The following is a 14,070-nucleotide window of genomic DNA, read 5'->3' as shown; positions in this document are numbered from 1 at the left end:
GTTTTCGCGCGCTTGAAAATTTTCACTTTTCATTTAATCGGGAAAAATAGATATATCGTCATTTAAAAATCTAAAAGCGTGAAATACGTACTCCAGGAGTAATAATCTTTCGATTTAGACAAATAAAAAATAATAGGAAACCACCCTATTGGTTTGTGCCTGTAAGTCTTTAGTTACTATGTCTTAGTATCCACAGGCATTTGTTTCTTTCTTGGTCTATTTAGCTGCCTGATTTTTCGAAAAATTTCAAACTTAAAGGGCCGAGACAGTCTGGGGTGCTTGGGGGCCCTCGGCTGGAGCTCATAATGGGGCCCTCCTTACTTCGAGATTCTTTAATGTCCCGGAAAATTTAAGGAAATTGCATGCCCGGACAAGGATTTTGACACTATTCTGGCTCTTGAAAACTAGATAAAAATTGATTCAAAAATACCAATTTCATAAGAAAAAATACTATGGAAAGAGAATTTCACAGCTTATAAAATGTAATAATGTGTTATGGTTGTATCATCTATTTAGTGAATTTGTTCCTTGAAACTGCTATGAAATCTAAAAAAACCTCTTATATAACCTTTTCGAATGACCCTCTCAAAATTTCATCAGGTTCTCTTATATCTTCTGATGCCTTTTTCTTATTATCTGTTTATACTGAGTATGTTGCAAACACAGTAATTAATGAAAGCATAGAGTTTAATAATTGCAAAAAAAATTGATTCAAGTAATTTCAGTTTTTTTACACCTTTCATATATTCTTCACGATATATGCAAGCGTAATGGGGGGCTCCCTAAGCTCGGGGCTCTCAGTAATTGCCAATAAGCCGACCTGACCAGACCACCCTTGTGCAAAGCTTAGGTAGCAGTACTGAATATTATCCCATTTTAAGCAAATTTAAAATAATAGTAATAGAGTTCCAGGGTATTGATTTAAACACATCAGATTGATAAGAAATATTTTGAGCCTTGGTCCTTGATGGAATCATTATTTTACCTTTATCTTACTTATTATTTCGGTTACTGTGATGCGTAAGCCTCATAGAAAAGTTGGTATCTTAGGTAATTTTGAATGTACACAATGCTTTTCTTTTCTTTAGCCTTGAAGTCAGTAGGTGCTGGGTTTGGAAGTGCCTTCCACATCAATTATCAACGCCTCATGTTTCCATTGATCAATGAGATAACTGGACCGACAGATTTGGGAGTTCCAATGGCCCTCAGGATACCAATACCTTTCATGTTCTCCTTACAAGGAAATTTTACAGTGGATGTAGTTGATGCAAAGCTCTCAAGGAAGGTTCAAATTGACATGAAGTAAGTCTGATTCTACTTAGGATGCACTCCAATGATTATATTTATTTTAACAGTGTACATTTTTTATCGTTATGAAATAGTTCTACTTAAATAATGTAAAAAAAATGTGTGGGGGTTAAAAAATATGTAAGCATTGTACATAGATGTAAGATTGTTTTCTTTGGTAATACCCTTTATTAATTTGTCTTAATAATTTCTCGCTAGAACCCTAAGAAGAAGATATGCTAGGCTAAAATAGAGAGTCCTGTAGACCTTATTTTAGTAAGGCCAGTATAATGCCCCTACCCTCCTTGTATATTTTTGAACTCATCTTGTTTGTTAAAAATAACATGAATTTATATGAGTTAAACTGCAACATTCACCAGCATCATACCAGGTCAAACCTAGATATCCACATCAAAACTAGATCTACCACACTAAATACTGAGGGTCCATGCCACAAAGGAGCCAAACTCCACAATTCACTCCCTCAAAATATTAAGAAAATCAGCAATTTGTATAAATTCAAAATTGAGCTCAAAAAAATTTTAATAAAAAAACCTTTGTATTCTATTGATGAATTTTATGCTCTATGTAAGGAAAAACTTAAATGAGTAAGGGTAACTATATTATTTATATGTATTATGCCTTTACCACCGATTTAAATATTGTCCTGATATATCTTTGATTGTCATTTGTGTACATACTGTGTTCTATTGCCATCATTTGTTTGTGTTTTTATGCTTTATGTAATGTATTCCACTTGACGAAACTGCAATTGTATTGCCTTCAGTGAATAAATTATTATTATTATTATCTAAGTTCAACCATTATCATTTTAAGTTGCATCTCTTATGATCGTCTTGGAAATATTTTGTGGCCTCTTAATAGATTGCTTTTATTTTTCTAGGTACTGGAGAAATGGTGGGGCATTTTTAGCTGTTTATAATCCTATTGGACAATTATGGCATGGTGTTTCCAGATTGCATACTACTCTTCTGCACTTGCCTATGAATTACCAAGCCACCTTGGATATACTCCAAAAGAAGGCACAGATTGTCATGAGTGGATTAGGTGAGGATTTGAAAGTTTCTTTCTTCAGAATGTAGTATTATCTCTTATTCCTCTATTGAATAAATCCTTGCCAATATTCCCCCATTATTTCACTGAAAAACTACTCAACTCATCCCTGTGTACACAGACCAGTCGAAATTGGATACCACCTGTGCATGCAATGACATATCATCCAACCACAAAGTTTTAAAAGCAAGGCTAAACCTTCTCTGCTGGATTTAGGAAGTCTTTATGTCACAATGACCTTGACTGGTGGTCTCATATTCATGTTACCAACATCAAAAATTTGCATATGCAAATGCTTGAGTAGATATTTCTTTCATCATGTGTCTTATGAGGTTGAGATATGTCTTTATGCTATTCACCGTAATATCTTAGACAGTTATTTGCAATAACTGAAGACAGCAATGAATAAGCAACAGCATTTGCAGCCTTTTTGGTACATGGTAAAAGTCAGCTGCTTTGAGGATTGCTTGTGGCATGTCCCAATCTTTTTAAAAAATTTTAAACCTTGTATAAATTAACATTAGGTTATTGTTTGTATAAGAAACGAGTTATTTTTAGGTCCAAGAATTGAATTTTTTAGCTATGGTAGATGATATGACAAATATGGCATATCATATACGGCAGACTCTAGATTATCCGGCTGCAGTTTATCCAGGTTGTGGATTATCCGTGCATGATTTTCACTCTCGCTCAATTTTTTCCACGATCCTAATAAAAAAAATCGGATGCAAACTCATCGGAATTACGACATTAATGCTAGGATACACCGGGCTCATTATTTCCGTTAGAATCCCCTTCGTAAAACGGAAGAAATCACGTGCTAGCTGCATTTACGGGAACACCGTGTACCTATATTCCAAGCCTCGCAGACAAGGGAGGGGATTAGATTGAGACTTGCAGTTGGGCTTGGTACAACATGCGGGATGGCCAAAGGAATGGTCTTGAGTGCGAATGAACATAATGAAATCCATTATAATCCATCCATAAGAATAATGAAATCCATACTCATGATACAAGGCTGAAATATGATATGCATGAGGTGTTATCCTGCTCAACTAAACATATAAAGAGTCCTAGAAATGTGTGCATAAAACTTTATAATAATTTACCACCCAATATAAAACAAAATAGGAGAGACACAGTGCATTTAAGAGAATGTTATTTAACTTCCTGGTCATGAGGTGTTTTTACCTTGTCAATGAACATCTCATTTTGCAGTAACGTAAACCTTACATCTTATTTCCTATTCCTTAAACCTCATAGCATCATTCTTTCTATTGACGTCCTATACTCTTACTTTATACAGCAGACTCCCGATTATCCTGCTGCAGTTTATCCGGTTAGCGGATAATCCGTGTATGATTTTAACTCTCGCTCAATTTTTTCCGCGATCTTAATAAAAAAATAAAATTGGACACAAAATCATCGGAATTACTGCATTAATGCTAGGATACACCGCACTTATCATTTCCGCCAGAATCCCATTCGTAAAACGGAAGCAATCGTGTGTATTTGTGTTTTCCAAGCCTCGCAGTGCACGACTGCACTCTGTGATCACCGATACACGTCCGGCAGCAGTTGCAACCCGGGCAACTTGTGTGAGACGAGACAACGTGGCGTGGTGCCTGACAGCATAGTTTCCAACGTCGAGAAGTGGTTTTGAAGCATTTGTGCAAACCACTTTTCTGTATCCATGATCATAGCTGCTAATGCCTCGGAGGACTTCAAATTAAAATGATTTATCATTCGTAAATTCTGCTAGCTATGAAATGGCATTCAAAGTAGCATTTGCCTGTCATTTTGATGAGCGACAAAAGGGCCTGGGTGACACAATAGTTGTTTTTAGACTGGTTTGAAAAATCGTCAACTGCTGGCAATGCATTACGAACCCCTGAGATAGCAGATTTTAGCCCACCCGCACGACAGGAGGGAATTTCAAAAGCACATACAATTCTTTTTAACATGAGTAAAAGTCTTTGAATGCGTGCCTACTATCTTTAAAGATATTTTAAACTATCAAATTTATATAAATAAGGTATTCTAAGGCTATTTATGGGAATATATGTGGTTTAGAGGAAATCAGATACCCAACACCTATGCTACCAGTAACGCATCCCTATCTTCACAATGTTAAAATGCTCTCGTATAATGCAAATTCGTGTAGCGCAAAGACCCCAAGGAACGCATCCCTTGCACTATACGATTTATGGGTGTATTTGCAATTTTCACCGTCCTATCCTATTTTTATGCATCACTTGAATATTGCTTAAGATAGATAAAAGATAATAAATAAAAGCGAACAAACTATGTATAAATCCACCAATTTATTTTTGTGGTACTACTAGTTTCGACGCAGCGGCGTCATCATCAGGTACAAAGGCTACAAAGAAACAAACATCCTTATATATCATGTGGTATCGGGAGGAAGAAGGTAGGTGGAAGGGATGGCTGGGAAATCTGAGGTGTGTGATTGGGCGTTGTGGGAGGGTGGTGAGAGTTGGAGAGGGGTGGGGTGTGGAAGACCGTTGGTCGGGAGTAACGGAAGGTTTTTGGTGACTAAGGTAATGACGGGGGTGTCCGTGGGAGTGGGGGAAGGGGAAGGATTATGGGTTGTTGGTTTTTCCGTGAGGTTCAGGGAGGCTATTAGGAGGGGGGAAAGGATATCATTAAGAAGGGGACGTTTCTTGATGAGTCTTCTAATCTCCAACTCTTCTAGCTTGTTCATTCTTCTGCCTTTTTCCTCCCTGTGTAGAATTTTTGGCATGAAATCACTGTTGTGGTTCTCCTCCAACAAGTGCTTAGCAAAGTGGGATTGGGAGAGGTTACAAGTCCGAAAACTCCTCTTGTGTTCCTCCGCTCTCTTTCGGAAAGTGCGGCCCGTTTGTCCGATATACGCTGCAGTGCATTCATTGCATTCCAATAAATAAATGCCACTATTGTCCAATGGGTCACTCCTTTCCTTAGGCGCTTATCAAGTAATGGGTTTCTTATGGCCTGGCCGACAAACACCTAGAGTAATGACAAAATGGATGCCAAACTTTCAGCACTTCCGTAGGTGTTGTTTAGATTTCATTGTTTTTGAGCATTCATTAAGAGATTTATGTATAAAAAAAATTTTCCATTCTTGGCACCTCTATAATATGAGTATAAATAACGTCATACTGCCATAATTTGAAAATCATTCAATGTATGAACTGATGGCGAAACGACGGTCGTAAGAAAAACACATAATTTCACAAGAATAGCGAAGTAGAATAATATAAAAATGCCGGAAGGAATCTCTAATATACGTAGTGTAGCCATCGGGTTATTAAGCCATAAATTAAACTTCATAAATGTTAAATTGTGTGGACCTTGAATAATTTCGGTTTTTCATGCACATACCAGACAAGTTTTTCTACGTAATTGGATTTTAAAGTGGTACCTACACTTTCATCTTTTAACAGCTGCCGTGTTGTAGTGGTTAAAGTACAGTGTGCCGGATACATAGGTCGTGCGTTCGAGTCTCCATGGTGTTATTTTTTTTCTTTATGCCGCAAGGGTAAAGTACTTGTATTATGCTTTATATCTTCACTAGCCGGTCGCTTGCAGTTATTAATTTTTTTTCTATTCACACGAAAATCTGTTATCAGGTGCTAAGCCCTTATAAAGACTCGCTTAATTTCACCAGTAGCCTTTAAATTCATGTCGGGATGAGTCGCGTAGCAAGTGTAGTACGCCGTTCAGCCACCTTTGGCGCTCCAACAGAAGCGACTTACGTTGCCTGAGGATATTTGATGGCATTCCTTACCTATTCTTCCCTAACATATTACCCTTGCCTTATGTAAGCCCCTTAGCTTGTGATAAGCTGCTTATCAATTTTTACCGCAAGAAAACCATAAGAAATGGTTAACTCTCTTACTTTGTGCTATCTGGGTTAGCCTTTCTTTTGGCTGCTCAGAGCACACCATCGGTCACAGCTACTTCGGTGCTGCTTATATGACATTACCAACACAGCATGCATAGCGGAATGTACACAAAAACTCAAATGGAAAGGATCCAAGTATTTAAAGGAAAGAGAAAAGAACAACACATCAGCATTAAGGGCGAATTCGTCTAAAAGCCCACGGCAGGGAACGTGTTAAGTTTTTATGATGCCATGTGTCAAAAAAAACTCACGGTTTGGAAAGTAAAACTTCCTATCAATTCAATTCAATTTATTCACTAGATGAGTACTACGACTTGTGTAAAAAATATGTTAACAAAAAGAACTCGACACCTTGCAAGCCATAACATGTATATATGTCATCTGTCTTTTATGTTTTTATCTCATGTGTTGTTTGTCCACTATATGACGATTTCTATGTTACATTTGTAGCCTAACAGAAATAAAATTATTATTATTATCAGAAGCTGTGGCGCCGACTCCATGGGGCCTGAGGGGGCCCGAGCCCCCCCAAAAATTCGTTACAGATGTGAGGAAAAAATATGTCAGGCTAGTCAAATTTCCTCGGAGTGTACAGATATCGAGATTCGAGTGATCAGGGTGCTAATGTAGATCATATGACTCTTATAAAGTGTTTGAAAAACTTAAAATTCACTACTTATAAAATTTACCGGGGCAAGGTCCCCGGTTTTGGCCCCCCAATTTTTTCTGCAACTCGGCACCCCTGATCAGAAGACAAAAGAATTAATTTTTCAAAATGACCCATCTGTTCTTATAGATGATTTAAAATTCCCATCTTCCTGGAATATCGTTAGTATCATATTTTTATACCTTTGCCTGCTCAAATGATTCATAGCCAATGATCTTTGAATTATTTGTTGTCCTAACACGAAAATCTTACAGAGAATAGGGCAATCCATTTGCATCAAGATTTCATGAAAAATACATTTAAAATTGCTGATATTGCAAACACAATGCATTAGGATAACATAGGTAGTGAAAAGGTTGATAGCTCATTTTTTCTAAAAGAATATTTTTTTGGTTGTTGAATTTTTAGCATGGAATAAAATTCATGAATTATTATTATGTATTTCAGATGAGTCTGTCCTTGGTTTTGCCGTACATGCTGGAAGTAATGTTTTTGTTGAAGCATTGCTATCCAGTGAAGATAGAGTTCCTAAGGCTCTTCTAGCTTCTTGTGAAACATGTGATTCCCATGTTCCAGTAATGGGCAATAGGCACCATCAAAAACTTGAGTCTGCAAATTTTGAACTAGAAAATGTTGGAGTGAACTTGATTTTCAGATATTTTGATTGTGATATCTCGAATATTCAGTTTTACATGGAATATTTAGTGCAGTTACTAACGGATGAAAGCTCTCAGCATGTTTCTGAAAAGTAAGTGCAACTTTTTAATTTATAATCTGTGTTGTGACATTTCCATTACTTATGCTGTAAGTTAACAATACATCCCTGCACAATAAGTTTTATGCATTTTCATCTTCTCCCTATGGCTACATCCCTGACTTTGTAGTGGCTTGAACATTCCTGTAACCCTTAAAGCAAGACAGGTAGGAGCAGTGTCAGTTGCTGTAGATCTCATATGCTTGGTTGATCGATAGAACCCAATTGAAATTTTTTGATGTGGGAATTTCATAGTACATACTTACAAGTGATGCCTAAAAATACATAAATTTTCTCGTGTACATTGCTATTAATAACTTTTTATGCGCTAATTCTTGGCAGAAAATAGGTTCATCATCAATTTTGATAAAACTTGGTGGAAATGCTGCTTGTTTGTAATTTAGATTGTATGCAAAAATATTCTGTGAAAAGTGGATCATGTATTTCCAGACCCACTGTTCTTTGTTAACTTTTTTCTATAATTTTGCCTTAATCTGCTCCAATTTTTGGCTGTCTATGTGTAAATAAGGTGATGCAACCGGTAGCCTTTCCATTTGGCATTCATAAGATCAAACTGCTGTCAAGTCAAATGTTTTTGTTTTGCAGCAGATTTATCAAAAGTTTCTATCATAGTGACCCGGGCCAGATTTCGGATGTGGATGACCAATTTTGATAGGAGGCCTGGAGGTGCCACTAGTTTTGATCAGAGCTACATTAACAATGCCAACTGATGAAGTGTTTTTATCTGCAGCGTTAACTTTTATTAATGTCAATGTTGACAACTACATGTTACCCAAATAACAACCCAGTTTCACTTTTTATCCCCTTGTAACGTTTTTAAATATCCACTACTAACTTAGCAAATAATTTCAGTACAATTCAAAAACAAGCTCTATATTTTGAAACTTGGGAACAAAAAAACAACATCACAAAGCCACCATTACTATCACAATCCCATTTATATTATCCGTACTACCACTCACTGAACCACCGCCATGAAGTGCACCAGTGTGGATCTTGAGTTCTGCGGTATCTCTTCCTCCCGTTCTCTTCTCCTCTCGTAGGCGCCTCCTTATCTCTGCGTTCTCTTCTTCTCCCTGCCGATCTTGAATTCTGCCGTATTTCTTCCTCCGCTCTCTCAATACACCGCTACTTTAGTCTTTCTCCCGATCTTTCTTTATAACACGTCTACCTCCTCCTTCTCTCCATACACGACTCCCGCTTTTCCGTTCATAACAATCTCCCCATCCCTCACTACCATTGTTAGTTTTAAATTATTTACAAACAACATGGTGGCTTGTTTACATTATGTTACACCATCATACATGGTTTTTTAATGTTTTTCCGAATTTGTGTGATTTACCTCTAAATTGGCAGAAGGCACATGGTTGGTGGGTGGCCGAGGGCCTGGGTCCCCCTTTGATCTGGCCCTGGTAGTGACTTTGTGCGCGACTACATGTAAATGGTCAGTTATTAATGCAGTGAATGCATGAAGCACACGGCGGTAGAGTTGTATTTACGTACACATAATTGATAAGACATCATTATGATAGTAGAACTGTAGAATCCATTTCCCTATAAATAATTCTGTTGCTAACTTTTCCTTTTGCAGATTTTCTGATGAATATCTTAACGTGATATATCCTCTGAGATTCTATGATTATCTCGCCTATTTCCCAATATCTGGAAGATGTGGTTTTGTTCTCAAGGCTGTGCCTACAGGGAATACTAAGGGGGTAAGAAAAGACTCAAAAATTATTATTCTATGCATTATGCAAGTTTAATTGTTTTATCAATTTTATTTAACCTTCTGCTGCCTTACTTAGGTTGTCATCAATGCTCAGTTTATTCCGGATGATTCAAAAGGCAAAGAGAAAGAAAGGATTACGTCTGAATTCACATTACCAGAAAGGTACTATGTTAAAGGATCAGTATTGAAAGAAACATCCATTGGAGAGGTGACTCCTGCCTACGACTACTCACTAAACTACCAGATGTCAGAGGATGCCTCACATTACTTCATTAAAGTGAAATTTGGTGACAGTGATAACTACAGTGAAAGGCTCAAGGTTAGTTTGTTTCTTTGGTGAAAGTTTGAATGATTCCATCAATTACAAAACTTATTATGTTCCACACTGGCAATTTATTAACCACGACCATAGTTTCCACACTAATGTCATCATCAAGGTCATTGAACTGCAACCTTTATGACATGATGCATGCAATAAAGCATGATAACCGTCAAAACATTGTTGTTAATTAAAATAAATATTTATTAAATTGATAGATGAAGGTGATACTTGATCAAGGTTCTTAGAGTAAAGGTTGCCTCATTCGCGACTCGGGCTCCCATTGGCTTGACATCACTGTAGACCCAACTTCCAGCGCCATTTCAAATTCTAGCCTTTCCGCGGGCGTAACTGCTTACCGCAGCTAGTTCTTGAAGTTACCCTCTATCGAACACCATAAGCCGAATTTTAAATTGAATGCCAATTTATGAAAATAATGATGTTAAGATTTAAAAAAGATAAATTCGTGTATTCAGACGCTATAATTTCCTGATGAAGTGATGAAAGGTGTGCGAGTTAATTCCGTGTCCACACTTCCTACCTGTAACTCTCAAAACACTGTTTTCCTTGCTACTTCCGCAATATAATTTAAACTTACAAGGGGAGACCACGAAAGTTGCTCCGCCTTTTTCAATGCCGTATTTTTTATGGCCTTCGGAATGGTGAACACATCCCTGAACTAGTAGTGGTTCCGTTGAATGGGCCTTAGTTTGGCTGTAATTAATTAATTTTCATGCGGTACTTTTCACAAGCCACGTATAGTTTCATGATATCGCCCCATCATCAGGAGGGTCAGGTGGGGTAGTGGTTAGTGTTTTCGGCAGCCACCCGGGGGACCAGGGTTCAAGGCTCGGTTCTGGCTTTATATTTTCTAGTCTCCATTATGATCATACGGCGTCAACTTTTTCATTAATTTTAATTGCGACAAGCATAGACATGAGACTATTTTTTATCACCATAATGACGTTTAGGTATTTAAGCAGTGTCATTTTCAACGCGGAGCAGTGAAGGCTCCACTTTCTACTCAAAAACATAACGAGAGATTAACGGGGGGCTAAAACAGCGGCTTTTTTCGGAAGAGATGACATTTGTTGGTGCATATCTTGTTATTATATTGGAAGGGCTACGGAAGATTTTGGGAAGCGGCGAGCACAAGACACATTTGGTGTAATTGTTGCTTTTAACCCTCTAGCGGGCGCGACTGTTATTTCTTCACAACCGGGCGAATGACGTACTTTGCCCATGTTATGTGCATATATGATAATACTCGATTTTTGTTAAAAATTAATCTTTATTTTTAGAAATTAGTAAAATCTTGTACATTTATAGGTGATACAGATATAAAGGTACAGAGGTGGTATACGGCCGGTCGCCCGGCGTAATTTATACGCCACGTGTGACGGGTTCCTCTTGATGATCTAAAAAAAATTAGCTACAATGCCTCGAACTTTGAAAACTCGCAATATAGACAGTCAAAGTACATTGTAGGAATACACGAGACCATTCTAGCCCAGAATGTACGTACGATGTTGAAATCCTTGGCTTTCGAAGATTGACGTATTTTACACGCCACCACGTTCGGTCCAGGGTCATAAACTTTTATTTCATCCTATTTATTAATGGAAATTATATTTCGGAATGGTTCTTTTAGCACATAGGTACTGTGTAAGTAAACTCCCTTTGGAGTAAAGTGAATTACAAGTGTTCGAGAAATATGGCATTTTATAATCGTTTTTTGTTCGTATTAATTATGTCTGTACGCATGTTGTTGGTCGCCGCGAGCCTTTAATGGCATGTGCTCTAGCAATAGTGGTTTCCATTTTTAATGTGGAAGTTGATCAGTATAAGCAATGAAAAAATTAACATTTTGGCGCACACCAACCCTTGCTAGTGCAGTCGTCGTATCTCCGTGATTGAAATGACACTGCTTAAAGACCTAACGCCATTATGGTGATAAAAAAATAGTCTCATGTCTATGCTTGTCGCAATTAAAATTAATGAAAAAGTTGACGCCATATGATCACAATGGAGACAAGAAAATATGAAGCCAGAATGGAGCCTTGAACCCTGGTCCCCCGGGTGGTAGCCGGAAACGCTAACCACTACCCCACATGACCCTCCTGAAGATGGGGCAATATCATGAAACTATACGCGGCTTGTGAAAAGTACCGCATGAAAATTAATTAATTACAGCCAAACTAAGGCCCATTCAACGGAACCACTACTAGTTCAGGGATGTGTTCACCATTCCGAAGGCCATAAAAAATACGGCATTGAAAAAGGCGGAGCAACTTTCGTGGTCTCCCCTTGTTAGATTAATATGGCTGGTAGGAAAATACGCAAAAAACGAATTAGTTGCCTCAAAAAATTACAGTTCCGCCACTTTTTAAAAAGAAATTATGCTCGTTTTCATTCCTCGCCGGGCTTTGAAAATATATAAGATAAATAAAATTATGCAAGAGAACATTGAAATCCTTTACTTCAATTGGAAGAAAAAAATAAGCATATAGAGTGAAAAGAGTTGTAAATTTACCGTTATTACCATTTTCAAATCATTCGTAATAGGGATTCAAAGTGATCATACGTTAAGCAAAAAATCATACAGATGAAACGGAACTAACTTCAATATTATGCTGAGAGAAATAAGAATTGCCCGGTAAAATAATTTCTAGAAATGGAAAATGAACCACCAACAATTGCCGTTATCAAAACAGCACAAAAGTTGATTGGAGAGTGGAGAACAGCCTTCGAATCAGAGGACTCTTCTCTATCTTAAATCCCACAGAAAGTTTCCACTGTAGCCTTTGGTCAAAAAACCTAAAAGAAAATTGCTTCATGGCACCAAAAAGCACTGCAGGAAACAAATTCGATAATTTTCAGTGATAATTGCTGAAACAAAAACTTAGAATAATGCATATCAGCTATTTGGTCAATCACAAGTCTGTTGTAGAAATTTAGCTCCACCGTCAAGGTTCATTTTGAAGAGGGTCCCAGTCAACACACATGAGTCCTATGTGAAGTCTTAAAGAGCTCATACAAATTTGTATGAGTCTTATGACACGGTCTCAAATGCCTCATGAGGAGGTCTTTATGAGGTCTTATGCAATCATACAAGAGTCATGAAGGATGTCACGTAAGACTCCTAAAGACCTCCTGCATGAGGTCCCGTAAGACTCCTATAAGACCGTAGCTGCGAAGGGGGCGCCATCTGTTGATTGATGGTAGAACTACGATCTATCATCGCTTAATTATACCGAAAGATGGCGCTAAAATCGATTCATAATACTCCGGGTTGCCTATACCCACACAGCACACGGACACCTTTCGGACATCCGGTGATTGTCCGCCAAGTGGCCTATGGACATCCTACGGACAGCCGAATTCATACAAAATGATGTCCGCTGCAAGTCCGCATGTCAGTAAAAAAGGTGGCCTATGGACGACCTGAAATTGTCCGCTCTGGACACCTTGAGGACACGTTTAGGTTAGGATTGCATTTTGTTCGATACAAATAAATAATAGGTCCAGACAAGAATTTAAATAAATAAGGCATCAATTCCATGCACAATATTTATTTGGCTTCTTAAAATAATACAATGCAAGAAACTACATACATATTATTAAATTTTCTTCTTCCCCTGCAACCGCTCCTTGGCGTGCCTTAGCCAGTTTTGGATGGCAACCTCCACATCTTTTTCAGCGGTCATGCTCTCCTGCACTGCTCCTGTAATAATGAAGTATATAAACATTTCATTGTAGCAAGAAATTGTATCTTGTACGTAACAAGCAGATTACATAAGACAGGACGCTATAGTCTTATTAGTCACGTGTTTAACATTCTTAAGGTTTCAAAATTAGGAAACCTGTCCATTAGAGGCTGAATACATTTTACAAACTTTTCTTTAACTTTTTCTTGTTCTTAAATAAGAAAAGATGTTGAGTAAAAATATTAATATGTTAGTAATGTATACATTATGATTAAGAACATTTTTCATAGAACAATTGTTGAACTAGATTTTAATCCCAAATATGAGAAGACTGTTTGCCTGTTAGACCCTGGTGCACCATCTAGAAAAAAATTCTTTGATCCATCCTTGCCAGACAGCTAAGTAGAGGTCTCGAAAAAGATATTGGAAAAAGCATTCAAATGGAGGATAATATTTCTGAACAATTGGTCTCTGCTTGAAGATTATGACTACACTAGAGTGAATTGTGTTACATAAGCTGGAGCTAAGGAAGACTAATGCAGAGGAGCTGAATATGATATAGGAGTAAAGGAAACTAGAAAATTTAAAGGAGGAAGTTTAAGTGG

At 37.5% G+C, this 14,070-nt stretch overlaps 1 protein-coding gene across 1 annotated transcript in view; it reads left to right on the top strand.

Moving 5' to 3' along the window:
• The window catches only part of LOC124169193, a 69,545-nt gene that overhangs the window by 37,657 nt on the left and 17,818 nt on the right, over positions 1–14,070 (top strand). Inside the window, exons 16-20 of the mRNA XM_046547708.1 lie at positions 1,089–1,302; positions 2,192–2,355; positions 7,383–7,683; positions 9,302–9,425; positions 9,516–9,758. Coding sequence (XP_046403664.1) covers positions 1,089–1,302; positions 2,192–2,355; positions 7,383–7,683; positions 9,302–9,425; positions 9,516–9,758 — 1,046 coding nt within the window. The remainder of the gene's footprint in view (positions 1–1,088; positions 1,303–2,191; positions 2,356–7,382; positions 7,684–9,301; positions 9,426–9,515; positions 9,759–14,070) is intronic.

Source organism: Ischnura elegans, chromosome 12, assembly GCF_921293095.1.
Source record: "Ischnura elegans chromosome 12, ioIscEleg1.1, whole genome shotgun sequence".
Lineage (NCBI taxonomy): Eukaryota > Metazoa > Arthropoda > Insecta > Odonata > Coenagrionidae > Ischnura > Ischnura elegans.
This window is presented reverse-complemented; position numbering and strand designations above follow the sequence as displayed.